We start from the raw sequence: 13,380 nt of genomic DNA, 5'->3' as shown, positions 1-13,380 counted from the left end.
CATCAGGTATGCACATACATAGCTCTCTGCCATATTTTGGGCCAGTGACAATTGCTTGCCAAGAAGCCATCGTATCTCTGTATATTTATGCCTTAACCGGCTTTGCCATTCCGGATGAGAGGAGGCTCATAAATCGTGTGCACACACTGGATGCATTTAACCCCTGGCCCTAAGATCCCGACCCTTCCACCCAGCATCCCCTTTCACATGCAAATTTTGTCATTTTCACTTTCCTACCAAGCTACGAACACTTTCACCCTTCCCTGCCCAAGTAGCTCATAAGTCTGGCCTGGGGCCGCAATAAACTTGGGCCTGGGCCAAGGTTTCACGGCCTCCTTTTTCGGTACTCCGGCCGTAAAGGGAAAATGCCAAACAGCGATTCGCACCAAAAGAGCCAAGTGTCACGATTTCCCGCTAGAAAGTGAGCAATGAAGGCCGTCGCGAGGTGAGAGTTCGAGGTGCGAGTGCCAGTGAAAGTTAATGAAATGACTGACGCCTTTGACATGTCGGCAAGAGCGGCTGAAATTAGTTTTTAACAAAGCGACAGCTCGTCCACAGGTACTTCACTGCTAACTGGTCCAAACAAAACCCCGTAAACACAAAGCCGTCTGAACACAATACCCTGTGTGCACGCACCTGCTAAACCATATAGTGCAGACTCACCTGTAGTCATCTCGCATGTTGGCCGCATCGGTGATGGCATCATAACTAACGCTGCACGGCAGTACGCTAGAGAAGGGTAATACACGGAGATAAATATATATCAGTAGATAGAGGAAATATTATTAGAATTACTTTATACAACAGAGAGTAGACAATATAAAAGTATCTTAAGCATAGTTATAATAATGAATACTTCTCTACACTTCTTGATTAATTTTTCTCTCTGTAAATTCGTGTGAAATTGATATATGCAAGTGCATTTCAGTAGAGCAAGTCCTGCGCATATCGTGGCCATGTCATTGGGTGGTGGTGGAATTTAACTGGCAACATCGAGGGAGGACTCGTAGCGAAGGCCACGACAGAAGATCTTGAGACGAGCGAGGGTAGCGTTGGAGTAAACATGAATTATAGATTACTCGAGTGGCACTTAATCAACGCAAGGTGCATTCTTGCAGCTCCTTTCTTAATTGAATTTCTGCGCATATTAATCAGCTTAAGTCGTACTTTGTCTGGCCACTCAGCTCCTTTGGATACCCCAGCTCCTCGAGGGCATGGAAAACATCTGGTCTTTGCCTTTTGACTGCCATGGGGCTCCTGGTCACACCTTCGACTGCATTTTAATACCCCAGCTTAATGCCATTAAATGATTATCACACCTACTTATCTTCACGATACCCACTCCAAGCCATGGCTGCCATTGTCCTGGCTCCTTCTGCCTTGTTCATCTTTAATTTAATTGAATTTGTACTTATGGGTGGCAGTAGAGTTCATTGTTCGGTTGCATTGTATGTTGTTTAATTTAATTACTGAGGATTTTCAAAGTGTAACAACAATGAACAAGTTGCCTTTGAACTGCATTTCCATTGCATGGCAATTGCACTTGATATTCTGCCTGGTTTGCTCCAGCTGTTGCCAAGGATAATCGACTCCCGGCGATTTCCGCCTACAAGCAATCAAAAAGCGGTACCCAGGACCTTGGCAATCGATCCCTACGGTCATCTCGTCGCCTCATCTTTCTGCAGTTTTATTGCAATTTCCATTGAAACGCAGAGACGCAGAGAGTTGGGAACTGGCTAAGCCCGGCCAGCTGTTGCTGGGCTCCTTGACTTTCGCAGCACGTTCGGCTATTGGCGGCCGGCGACTGGTGCCTGCCACCCGGCACCTGGCACCTGGCGTTGTCCCCTCTCAATGTCTCAACTTACCTGACACTGGAATTCAATTTAGTGCCAATGCCCAGTTCCGTGAGACAGTGCAGGGTGGTCTCGCAGGCGGCGCCCGCCTGCAGTGGGAAGACGACGTGATGGAAGTAACCTTTCTTGCTCGTCGTCCAAGTAACGTGCTCAATTTCCAGCTTGACAAGCAGCTCCTCGAGTACCTGGTCGGGGGCGAGAGGGAAAAAGAACCGGGAGACCGGCAGCTTAGTGTGGCATTTCGCCGGCTTATGGCTTACAGCTTTGCATTTAATTGGATCGCCAGGGAATCGGTATTTGGGCTTGGGGTTGGACCGGATCCAGGTATGGGTCTAGTAGGATCGCCTGACGGATTGGATTGAATTGGTGAATTTTGTGCCGGCCTTGGCTGGCCAAGTGGTGCATCCATCCATCTTGGCCGCCTGGCCAGCTAAGCCATCTCATTCATCAGTATAATCTTCCGCAAGATACAATTTGGGTAACCTTTTACGCAGCGTGCTTGAGCCACGTCCTGGTCCGTTAAGTGCATCCTAACAAACGGAGCAACAATCGCTGTCGCAACGCCAATCGCCGTGGCAATCGGTGTGCTACACTATTAGAAAGTCTTAGTAATTTCTGTTCGAAGGTTTGATAAAATAATAGAGGCATTAAGGAAGAAATTCAAGTTATTTTTCATGATCCCAATACCCCTAAAGATTCACTACACTCAAAAATAATATGTATTCCCTTAAAATATATATAAGATTCTGTAGGAAGTAAAGTCGATATATCATGGTAATTCGTTAATACACCTAGAATCCTTCTCTCAGTGCAACCACTCGCACTCAAAGCCACCATTGAACCCTTGTCCTCGTGACGCAACGCACACGAAAATCAACTTTAAGTGCTCGGGGAAGCATAAAGCTCTGCCCACTTGACCGGACTGGACTGGACTGGTCCTGAACCTGGACCTGGACCGTCTGCTGTAAGCGGCAGGAGGCAGGAGACATGAGGAGCAGGCACTTGGACAACTTACCTTTTCAAGCGGCACCACTAAATTACGTCTGTCCAGCGGCCCGACGACCGTGGAGGTGTCAGCTGCTACCGCACCCGGTCCTGATCCTGGACTGGCTCCAATACCACCGCCACCGCCGCCCACTCGACCCAGGCCGGGTCCACCGCCACGCCCTCCTCCTCCACCCGGTCCACGGCGATACTTGGGCACATTCTTGTCACGTAATTCAACTTCGAGTCGTAGTATTGCGTTGTTATTCTCCGGAAGATTGATGTTCAGATTATTGTTGCCACCGCCAGGGCCACCTGCACCGACCGCAGCATGGTGGCCGTGGTGATGTCCTGACTGGACTCCGGCTCCTGCTGTCGCCTCCACGAGGGCATTATTTGAAGTGCCTGGCATGGGTTAATGAAAAGGTGATATGACCGTGTACATAAACGTAAGCTGATTTGCCATTAAGCAGGATTCTGCACACTCAATCCATGGGGACGGAGATGGACATGGTAATGGAGTTGTTGATGCTGATGAAGAGAGGTGGGAGCTTCATCTGATTACAATCTGATACATGGAATTGCTAAATTAAATTTGGCACAGTTTCGAGAGTCCTGCCAAGTTGCCTATGGTTTCGCAATGTGGCTGTGATTAGTTAATTCTCGGCAATTGCACTATTTATATTGCAATTAGCACAAATTGTTGGAATATTTTTGGATGCAGTTAAGCGTTCTGGCAAATATTTACCCTGCCAGTGTACCTTTTCGACCGCTAAGCTCGTTCCGGCTGCAAATTACGCTAATTAAATGTCCCGGCTATCGTTAACAAATACCAAATAGTTGTTATGCAATTATATAGATAACTTATGCTTTCGGTCGTATTAAAGCGATGCCTGTTTAAACAATTGGGAAACCGGAAAAACAAAATACAAAAATATAAAAAAAAGCAGAGCAAACACGCCCACTGAACTAAGCCCCACTTGCGCTAAATAAATAAATAAAGTGGCAAGCGAAAAATCAAATCAAAGTCTACATAAAAACCACACAAAGGATCACAATTTATTATGCCAACAAGCGGGCGCCCAGACAGACATCGAAATGTAATATAAATCCCGCCACATTGACAAATGCCAAAATAAAGCTTAAATGCGCTTAGGCCAGGACTTTGTGGGCCCACCCAGCCACCCAAGGCTCAGGACGAAGGACTTGGGACCCGTGGACCCACTTTTCTGAATTTGTTTTCGCATAGTTTCGCTAGTGGAGAAAGTTCTCCAAAAGTCAGCAGAATCACCACACCACCTGACCACCAGGCACTGGCTTCTTTGACTATTTAATTCCCAGTCAAACGGCTCCCTGCTCTCCTGCCTCCTGTCGCCATGGAATTGAAGGATCCGTGATTTATGTCTGACACCTATGAGCCTGGCGTTCTCAAGTGCATGTCGACTTTTTTCCCAGCCACATCTCTCAGTCTTTTGCCTTTGTTTGCTTAAGTATTTTGCACTCTTTAAGCTGTTGCCAAGGCCGACATTTTCTTGGCTCATAAAAAGCATTGGCGTTTCGACACGGAGCTACCCTAATCTCTGTAGGTAAGAGGCTTCCCATATATACATAATATATTTTTCTATATATGTATAAAGTCGTATACAGAGCGCTGATTTATTTTTTTGCATGACCCTGAGCTACTGTTCACGCCCAAAACCACTTCTCATCATCAACGGCGGCCTCGACTCAACTCAACTCGGCTCGGCTCCATTGTCATTATCAGACCGGGCGCTGCCATAGTGACAAACTAAATTAATGATGATTCTCTTTGATGGCTTTTGCCAGCGCCCGCCCTGTTTTGTATTTAAATAAATATTTGATTAATGCTCCTCAGGCGAAAACGACAAAAACGACTCCTACATGCCATGCCAGAGAGTTTTTTGCCTGCCTTTTGCCGGGTTCTAGATTCTGGATTCTGGATTTCACAAGATTCCATATTTCGCCTGATGCCATTTATTTCATAAATTATATTGTTTTATGGGTTTTTATTATGGGCCTTTTATCGCCAATGATTGTGATAAATGATTGCTACTAGAGAGCAGGCGACTGCCCCGGGCTAGTAGTAACATAGAAGTGGTGTAAGCAAAGTTTTTGCAATTAATGCGGTGTCGATTTAAAGACTACGCCTTTTCCCATTTTTCCAGTTTTCCCCATTTTCCCTTTCCAATTTTCAGTTTCGCCGGCAGACACAATCGCTGATTTTCGAAGAGCTATCAGTTTCCGCCCACCAGCTACGCATTCCTGAGACCAATCTCATCGTCGTCGTCGTCGTGGCTAATTAAATTTTAATATTACATTTTTCGGGCGGCGAAATGTACGCTACGTACGCTTGGCATCCGCTTGTTAAATTATCTTTTGCAAAAGTTTCGCCTCCGAATGCCGCAAGCCGAAAATGCGAAACAAAAAAAAAAAAGGAAAATCTACTCGTACTCCCACGTGTGCCCAGTCCCAGTCCCAACTCCGGCCGTGGTTCATTCAACATTCATGGCAAGCTCTTAGGCCCAGAGAACACTTTTACGATGTCATAAAATAATTAATAACGCCACTAAACAACGTAATTACGCGCCTAAGCCCAATGCATACAGGTGTAGTACTACGTGTGTGTGTCTGTGTTTCAGAGGATCTGGATGGGATTGGGATACGGATGGCGGTGGCTTGTGAGTGGGGCGGATTATGTGGTTGCCAACGCCTAGATAAATGCCATGCCGCGTCATGTAAACAAAATTGCAACTTTGTATTTAATTAGGCACAGGCGCTTATTCAATTTGCCGCCCTTTACCTGCCCCTGCCGGCCTGTACTTACCGTAAATCAGCTCACGTTCAAAATTCGCCGTCGGCACAACGATTAGGAAGACCACGCCCGGCATCCTGTCAACGTTCCGCCGTCCTCCTGCCTGCGAATGGATGAACCCAAAAAAGTGGCCGTTTAGTTTTGCAAAATTTGTGTCAGACCAACTTAATGGTCTCCCCGAAAGACGAAGGCATTCGGATCCTTGGCAACTCCACTTGGCCGGGGAGAGACTTGCCAACGCCTAAGATGTATGCATCTTAACGTGAGTGCATCCAAAACAGAAGAGCCATGTTTAGCATAAGCCGTAGGATACACTCTGGGACACTGGCAGAAAAAGTGACTAAATATTTAATAACAGTATTTATGAGAATATTTTAGCATAAGCAGCACCCTTAAAATTAAGTAATAGGAATGCAAAATTAAGTACAAGCTTAGAAAGTATACAAAACCTTACTAATATTTAAAAGAAACAATGACTTGTTCAAGCAACTGTTTCATGCTTACAGTTTTTGATATCTAAAATCCTTACTCTGCATTTAATATCGATTTTCTATTCTATAAAATTTTCTTCAAGTGGCACAGCAACAGCCCATTATCCCCTACTTTTATGTTCAGTCACTGCATTAGCATCTCTGTCCGGTTTCATTTTCGCTCTTCAGCCTTAACTTCTTGGCGTTGGAGTCGGAGTTGGAGCAACTTTCAGCCGTAAATGGGCTCTGAAGGTTTGCTATAAGTAGTTTCAGCTTTGTTTGTTATTTTTCTAACGCGAGTTTAGCAGTTTTCTCCCAAGTTCTGTTTGCTGATGGTCTGCAGATTAATGCAACAATTTCTTAATTAAAAGGGCCCCGAAGGCAACTCTTTCGCCTGCCATATTCCCGGCAGTAATTCCCTCCAGTATCAATAAAAAGGTAAAATGCTTGCTCAAGGATATTTGCTCGAATGCTCGAAATTAAAATACCATTAGCACCGGGAGTTGAGATAAAAACGATGCGAGTGCGATTAAACACAGAAACACAGAGGAGGAGAATGAACATGAAAGTCCCGGGCTCCGGAGTATTACTGGCTCTGGAATGCTGATGCCCTGGGTTAATACCTTGCAGGATCTTCTGGAGAGCTCCGGCTTGCCAGCGAAGCGAAAGTGTAAACGAATAAGGATCCGAGATTTAATGGAGCTGCGATTTTTACTTCACCATAAAATCACGGTGATACTTGAGCTGGCAGTGCATTTCCCTTTTTGCACAAGCAGGAGGAATATTTACAAGGGTTTTTGGGTGGCCGAAAAAAGGGATAAAATATTGAAAGAAATTGTGATTAAATAAACGTATTTATAACTTTAAATTATAATAATTCTTTTCTATATCTCTATACCACTTTAAGCTTTCTGTTAGTGCATCTTTTTTGTGGATTTGAGCTGCTGGTTAACTAAGTTCACAATAAGCAGCTTCTCAGGAAAATCAATATTTGAATTTACCTTATGAGCAGCCAGTTGACATTTTCCGGGAACTCTTAACCGGATCCTCCGGAGGCACGAGGCAACTTTTTCCGCAAACAGTTGGTTTCTTTTTCTCTTGGCTTTTTTAAGTTTTTTTTTTTTTTTTTTGTTTTGTTTGCAACACTTTTGCTTAAAAACTTTTCACAGCAGTCGCAAACAAACGGCCTACTCACACTCGTCTGGGCCTCTGTCCTGTGTTCTTGGTCCCTGGGAACCCGTTCGTCCTGCCCCCGTTCCGTTTCGTTCCGCTCCTGGCTCAGGATCTGGCCCTGCTCTGTTCTGGCCGGACTCAGTCAGCCGTTCCCCACAAGCCTCTTAGGAACTTTCGAGCCAAACAACCGAAGCCACTTTGCAGCACGTTCACTGTTGCACTTTTTTTTATTCATATTTTACCACTTGCCATCTTTCATTTTGCGGCATATTTATTAAAAAAAATACAAACAGGAAGCACAAAAAATGGAAGGAAATTCTTTTATATTAACCGAAAATATTTATTTTCTTGCTTGCTGCCTTCGTTTTTGTGCGCACTTTTCTGATTAATTCCGTAACTATATATTTACACAACTTGGGAGAAGTTTTCGCCGCGATGACGACGATGCCGTGGCCACTTGTGAAGAGTGGCAGGCCCGGGAGCTTTGCCTTCCACTTCTCGCCAGGATTGCTCCGGGTGCCCCCGGGTGCTCCATTGTCGATCCGAGTGTTTGTGTGCCCCCAAACAATGGGCCTGCCTTCCACTAATTTGTATGAGTACCGCACCGGGGCCAAACCTCCAAGCGCCACTAATTAGGGCACGAGAATTGCATTAGTTTTGGCATTCGGCAAAAATAATTACAAAGTGCAGTGCGGAGAAAGGCCAATTGAAGAAGTGTACTCGGAGCCAAGGTTCGGGGTGCTCCATAATTACTTCCAATAAGTTTTTGGCCACACCACAGCCTTGGTGACCAGGAGGAGGTCTTTCCCTGTCAGCTTTGATTTCATGGCACGCCACATTCTCAGCGGTCAGTTCTCTCTCTGTGGGGGTTTAATGCCATCTTAATTAAGGGCGCTAATTGGTTATGTCTGTGACTCACACGAAAGGAAAAGCACCACTAAATAATTGAGAAATTGAGAAAGTAAAGGGAATTGAAGGACACTCACTCAACCCTTTCATTGGTTTATCGACTTGAACAACTTAAGCTTCTATTCTCACAAACAAATAATAAAGGCAAGAATTTTTGTAGAAGTTTTTAGCCTGTTCAAAACATTGACTGTGTGAGCTTTTCTGGTATAAAAAAGGAAATGAATAAATATATATATACATTTAAGCAGGCCACAGAGAAAAAGTGGGTAAAACTTTTAGACAACAGAGCGGCAAACCACCGTATTAGGACTTAGGTGGACCGTCGAGCAAACGGCTTTGGCATAATGCATAATCATTTAAACAAGGATAAGCACGCTCAGAATGGCCGCAAGTTGAGTCCTGCATTATGACACACGCTGCTGCCATTGGCGGATGGGAAAAGTCCTTTTATGGCCAATTCCAGCGGACAGGCTTGGCCCGCAGCTTAAAGCCAGGACGATAAGGACAAAGCAGCCAAAGTCCAAGGCCGCTCTTTAACCGCTCTCCCGTGTAAGGTGGTTAGGTGAACTTTTCTGCTTTCCACTTTTCTTTTTTCCCGTACAAACTCGACACTAGATACCTGATATCCGTACTGCGATGCGGGTCCAATGCCCAGTGGTGCTATTTGCCCGAATATATTATCATTAATTTCAAATTATGAAAAAGTAGGGACCCAGTCAACGAGTTTTGGACCGAAAAGGTAACACATCCAGGAATTTGTTTGTCCCAGTAGCGTGTTTAAAGGAAAGCCAATGAAATGGATCTAGTATATTATATATTTATTTAACTCCTTGTAATGCTAGAAAGTAAAGCATTCTTTCTTGTTCTTGCCTTTCAGTTGGGACGCGTTCTACGCAACTTTAATATTACCAAGATTAGCGATTTGGAGCTGATCTCCAATACCACCGATCGCCTGGATATAACCTTCCACTTCTTTGGCGTCAAAGGGGACTCACAACGCATTCGGGATGCCATTACTCGAATGGTGGAACGGGGCAGGATAGGGAACTTCACCCTGGTGGCCAACTTCCATCACTTCGATGAGAATCCGCCTCTGAGTTTGCTGGTAAGTGTGTAGGGAACAGCCCTAATCCATCTCTTGTCTTCTTTTTAACACAAAACGTGGCAATTTTTATTACATTCAAAATATATATATTTGATTGGCTTTGAATAGAAGGGCAGACGCATTTGTAAAGCACTCCCAGAGATATCTATTGAAATTTTTGCCATCTCGCAATATATAAATTTTAAATTTTCGTCGTCGCAGCGAGTTTTTCCCATTGGAACATCCATCACTCGACGGCATTCCATCATTGATTTCCGCCCAATGGCATTTTCATTAATTCCAATCGGGGACAGGATGGCCGCCTATTAAAAGCGTAATAAATATACTGGACGGCATACGCATTACTGGGCCCGGTCTCTCGTTCCATTTCCGATGCATATTAAACAATAATTTATTAACTATTGAGGCACGTGTTGGAAAAAAGTAAAAATAACAAACAACGCGGTAATAGCCAATGTAGCAGAGTGCCGTGTTAATAAATATGCACATAAATATGTCAACAGTGTGGCACTTGACACTCGGCCCAGCAGCGAAAATAATTATTTATTAATTGCGGCCTCCTGCTCGACCAGCTTGAACAATTGGCCTCATCAGATCGACGGATGGACAAACGGACGGATGGCCTGCAATTAAGTTGCATTAACATGACGAACAAGCCGCCAAACCTCACTGGAGAGTTTGACGGGGCTGGATATCCGTAGTAAAACCCCATCGGAAACACCAAAACCAAAACCAACACCGAAACCCCCAAACCCAGAGATGTCCAGTGTCTAATTAGTGGAACATTGTCTCCATTTCAGGAGCTGAGCGTCAATCAACCGCAAGCGGGTGTACGCGAGGCCAGCGAGTTCATCATATCCTGCACCGCCCAGGGCTCATCACGGATGCAGTTCCAATGGTTCAAAGACGGAGCTGCGGTTAATGCCAGTCGGGCGACGAGGTGAGTGAACTATCCCCCATCAGTAGCAGCTGCTTATCTCCGGCAAATACCCGGGCCATGCCACACCATAAACCCAAGAGTTGGGAGTTTTAATAAAATAGTATAAAATAGAAATAGGGAAACAGTCATCCCCAGCTCCTTGGCAGTCGTCATATCCGCGTCCGTATCCGTCGCCAGCCAATGTCACACTCGGGAGGACAGAGAGACAGACTCGCGAGGGACATCCCGGGAGCGCACAAGTGTTCAATTTGACTTTATGACTTTTACACATCAATAAACATGACATAAAAATGCCTGGCAAAATAAAAACGAAAGGAGGCGAAACGAAACGGCCAGAAAGGATAAATAAGTCAGGCCGAGATAAAGATTTGTCAGCCGTCGTGGTCGCCAGACGGACTGAGTCGCAGTGTATATATATATATCTTTAGTTGGAGTCGAAGTTCGGAGTCGAAGTCGGGGTCCTGGTCAGGGCCGAAACCTAACCGCAGTAAGCCTAGCCGAGTGATTGATCATAAATCCAATAGGGTGGAGCACGAGCGGAGGCAGCCACCGAGCACATGTGTGGCCAACACATACGAATGGCACTCCTCCTCTCCTCCGATCCCCTCTTGGGTGTATTACATAAAAAGCATATGGCCGTAACTAACGAGGGGCTGTTACTTGGGCGACTTGGCTGGGGTTATGAGGGCTTAGCCCTTCCCAGCAAGCTAGCTGCGAGCATGTCGCCTTGACAATTCGCCTTGCAGCCGCACCACAAAGCCCCAACTTTAAATGTGTTGCGTGAATGGGAAATGAGAGAATGGGGAGGTCCTTGGTTCTCCGCTCTCGTCCTTGTCCGGGAAATGTGGCTGGTGTGGACGGGGTCTTGCAGTGCGGTTCAGATGCCGATAGAATTCGCAATTCATTAACAAAAATTTAAGCGCTGGCAGGAATGCTTTTAGTGTTCCAGTGCCAAAGTGTAGTTTGCAAAAGCATGTCACGGAGCAGTGCTGTCAAAAATGTTTGTTCAAACAGCCTATGAACTTAATTCGGAGAAGTTGTGAATATTTGCTTCCATTCGAAAGCATTCAAAGGGGGCTTAAAGTTGATTTTGTATTTCATATTGAGGTACCCTTGGGGCGTATTATAATTTTATTCCGACGCTTTTTACACTGCGAAGGCGGCATTTTCTACCCTATAAATCATGTATATTCTTGATCACCATGAAGAGACATTGATATAGCTATGTTATGTCCGGTCAACACCTATTTTTTTCAATATTTACAAAATTTTATATGGTTACATCGTTAATATTGTCAAAATAAATTTTAAATTGAGTATGCAGATTTGTTAACCTTTTAACTAACTAACATAGGAATAATTTCCGAATAGATATTAATGCTGTCTTGGTTAAGTTGTAATATTTTTAAAATTAGATTGTTTGAAAAAATGGCCATATTATATATCGATACAAAGAATAATTTGTTATGATAGTTATGATCAATTTCCGAGTCTATTCTATAGTTCAACTCCAAAGTGCAGGGCTATATTTACTTCAGCGTGTCAATTTTAGTTTCCTATCTTGTTTTATTTTAAATTTATTTTACTGATTTCCAATTATGTGGTGTTTAATTCCCCTCAAAAGATTGAAATAACTTTAAATATACAAAGTTTATAGGTACGGAAACGATTTCTTCCTTGCATTTCAAACTGCTGGTAAAATTAGAGCACCCAGCAAAGGTATATTAAATTTATTTGGGAGATTTGAAGTTCTTCAACGACTTAAAAATATATTTCTATTTGTTTTATTTATATTCTTAAAAAGGTCAAACAAATTTAGAACCCATTGTTTATTAATATATAGCAAAATTGAGCCCAAAGCAATGTGGTTTATTTATATTTGATATAACATCCGAATAAAAGTTTGATCATCCGTATATTACCTTTCAAACAAATAAATAAATGTATATGTGCCGTTCATCCAACCCCAACCCCATCAAATCGATAACCGAATCTATTCTGGGAGCTGAATTTTTGTTATCCTGTGAAGCCAACTATGCGTTCCCGAACTAAAACAATTCGCCAGGACCCTTTCGTGGCCAGTACACCGTAGCAGCCCCATTTGTGATTACTTTTATGCATATTTGTATGTGGTTACGTACATCCCTTCTCGTTCTTATTTCCTTTCCGGAACTCCCGCACCCTTTTCTGTGCTCTTTTCCATACCCGGTAGTAACATACATAGTTCCCCCACGTGGCAGGGACCAACTCAATCCAAACCCTTACCCAGAGCTTGGCCCAGTTGGACGCATTGATGCGTAAAAAATGACTGCCGTACAAAGCCGCAAACACATGTTTCCCGTGACTATGGGGCAAGAGTATTAGTAAATATTTTAACTAAAGTGAAGTGAGTGAAGTCATTCATTTGGACATTTACCAACTTTGCATTATACAAACGACTACACATTAAATCCGTCCGATGACTTTACTTTTGCGTACTAAAATAACCGGAAGTAAGTGAATTTTTAATGCTTGATTTCACCGCAGCAGAGAAGAGCTGTTCACTTTTGGGGCACTGTAATTTATAACCGCAATAGGGCCAATACAAACCCATCTCTTGATTACCACACACGATGACTATTTAAAAACAATTACGGAAGTCGAACTCGAACACTTTGCATGAGTGAAGTGAATTTAATCCTGAATTTTCTTTAAGAAATTTCCTTTCATACTGAAGTTCCCACAAGGAACCTTAAGGCATCGAAGTTAAAGGCGTTCGACCGTTAATCTATTGGATTGCCAGTCGCCGAATTTTGACCCAGTTAGCAGATGTTTATCGGGCCCAGAACCGGGACCGAGGCGAGGCCATAACCCACTTAATGAATGCAATTATTTTCCAATCACGGCGCTAACGCATCCCAAAGCCGACGGCCAAAGAAGCCCACAAGCCAGAGCAGGACTACTCCCAAAGCTCCCAGGACCCCCCCAGGTTGGGGCTTTGATTAACATGCCTTGGCGTTGGCATTCGCATTCGGTTTCGCATTCGCCGCTTTGCGGCAAACCAGCCATCCCAGGCTGGCACATGTGTAAAATAATCTATGGCTGCTGCCAGCCGGCTTCGGCCATTAATTGCG

At 44.2% G+C, this 13,380-nt stretch overlaps 2 protein-coding genes across 7 annotated transcripts in view; one reads left to right on the top strand and one right to left on the bottom strand.

Moving 5' to 3' along the window:
* LOC110187369 (uncharacterized) overlaps positions 1 to 13,380 on the top strand; it is a 138,052-nt gene that overhangs the window by 77,977 nt on the left and 46,695 nt on the right. For all 3 annotated transcript variants that reach the window (XM_086832565.1, XM_086832563.1, XM_086832564.1), the window contains 2 exons: positions 9,100 to 9,327; positions 10,128 to 10,267. In XM_086832565.1, the coding sequence (XP_086688691.1) occupies positions 9,100 to 9,327; positions 10,128 to 10,267 (368 nt within the window). The remainder of the gene's footprint in view (positions 1 to 9,099; positions 9,328 to 10,127; positions 10,268 to 13,380) is intronic.
* Positions 1 to 13,380, bottom strand: part of LOC110187349 (uncharacterized) — a 40,720-nt gene that overhangs the window by 26,437 nt on the left and 903 nt on the right. Inside the window, exons 1-5 of one of the 4 annotated variants that reach the window (XM_020956739.2) lie at positions 7,142 to 8,223; positions 5,683 to 5,773; positions 2,869 to 3,242; positions 1,866 to 2,038; positions 664 to 729 (exon numbers count right to left, since the gene is read on the bottom strand). In XM_020956739.2, the coding sequence (XP_020812398.2) occupies positions 664 to 729; positions 1,866 to 2,038; positions 2,869 to 3,242; positions 5,683 to 5,746 (677 nt within the window). In that variant the 5' untranslated portion in view covers positions 5,747 to 5,773; positions 7,142 to 8,223. Of the gene's footprint in view, positions 1 to 663; positions 730 to 1,865; positions 2,039 to 2,868; positions 3,369 to 5,682; positions 5,775 to 7,141; positions 8,224 to 13,380 lie in introns of those variants that run through there. The other 3 variants (XM_086832566.1, XM_086832567.1, XM_020956738.2) reach the window with 3 other exon arrangements.

Source organism: Drosophila serrata, unplaced genomic scaffold, assembly GCF_035046125.1.
Source record: "Drosophila serrata isolate PLE 108 unplaced genomic scaffold, ASM3504612v1 contig_249, whole genome shotgun sequence".
NCBI classification, from domain to species: Eukaryota; Metazoa; Arthropoda; class Insecta; order Diptera; family Drosophilidae; genus Drosophila; species Drosophila serrata.
Note: the sequence above shows the minus strand (reverse complement) of the source record. Positions and strands in the feature narration are given on the sequence as shown.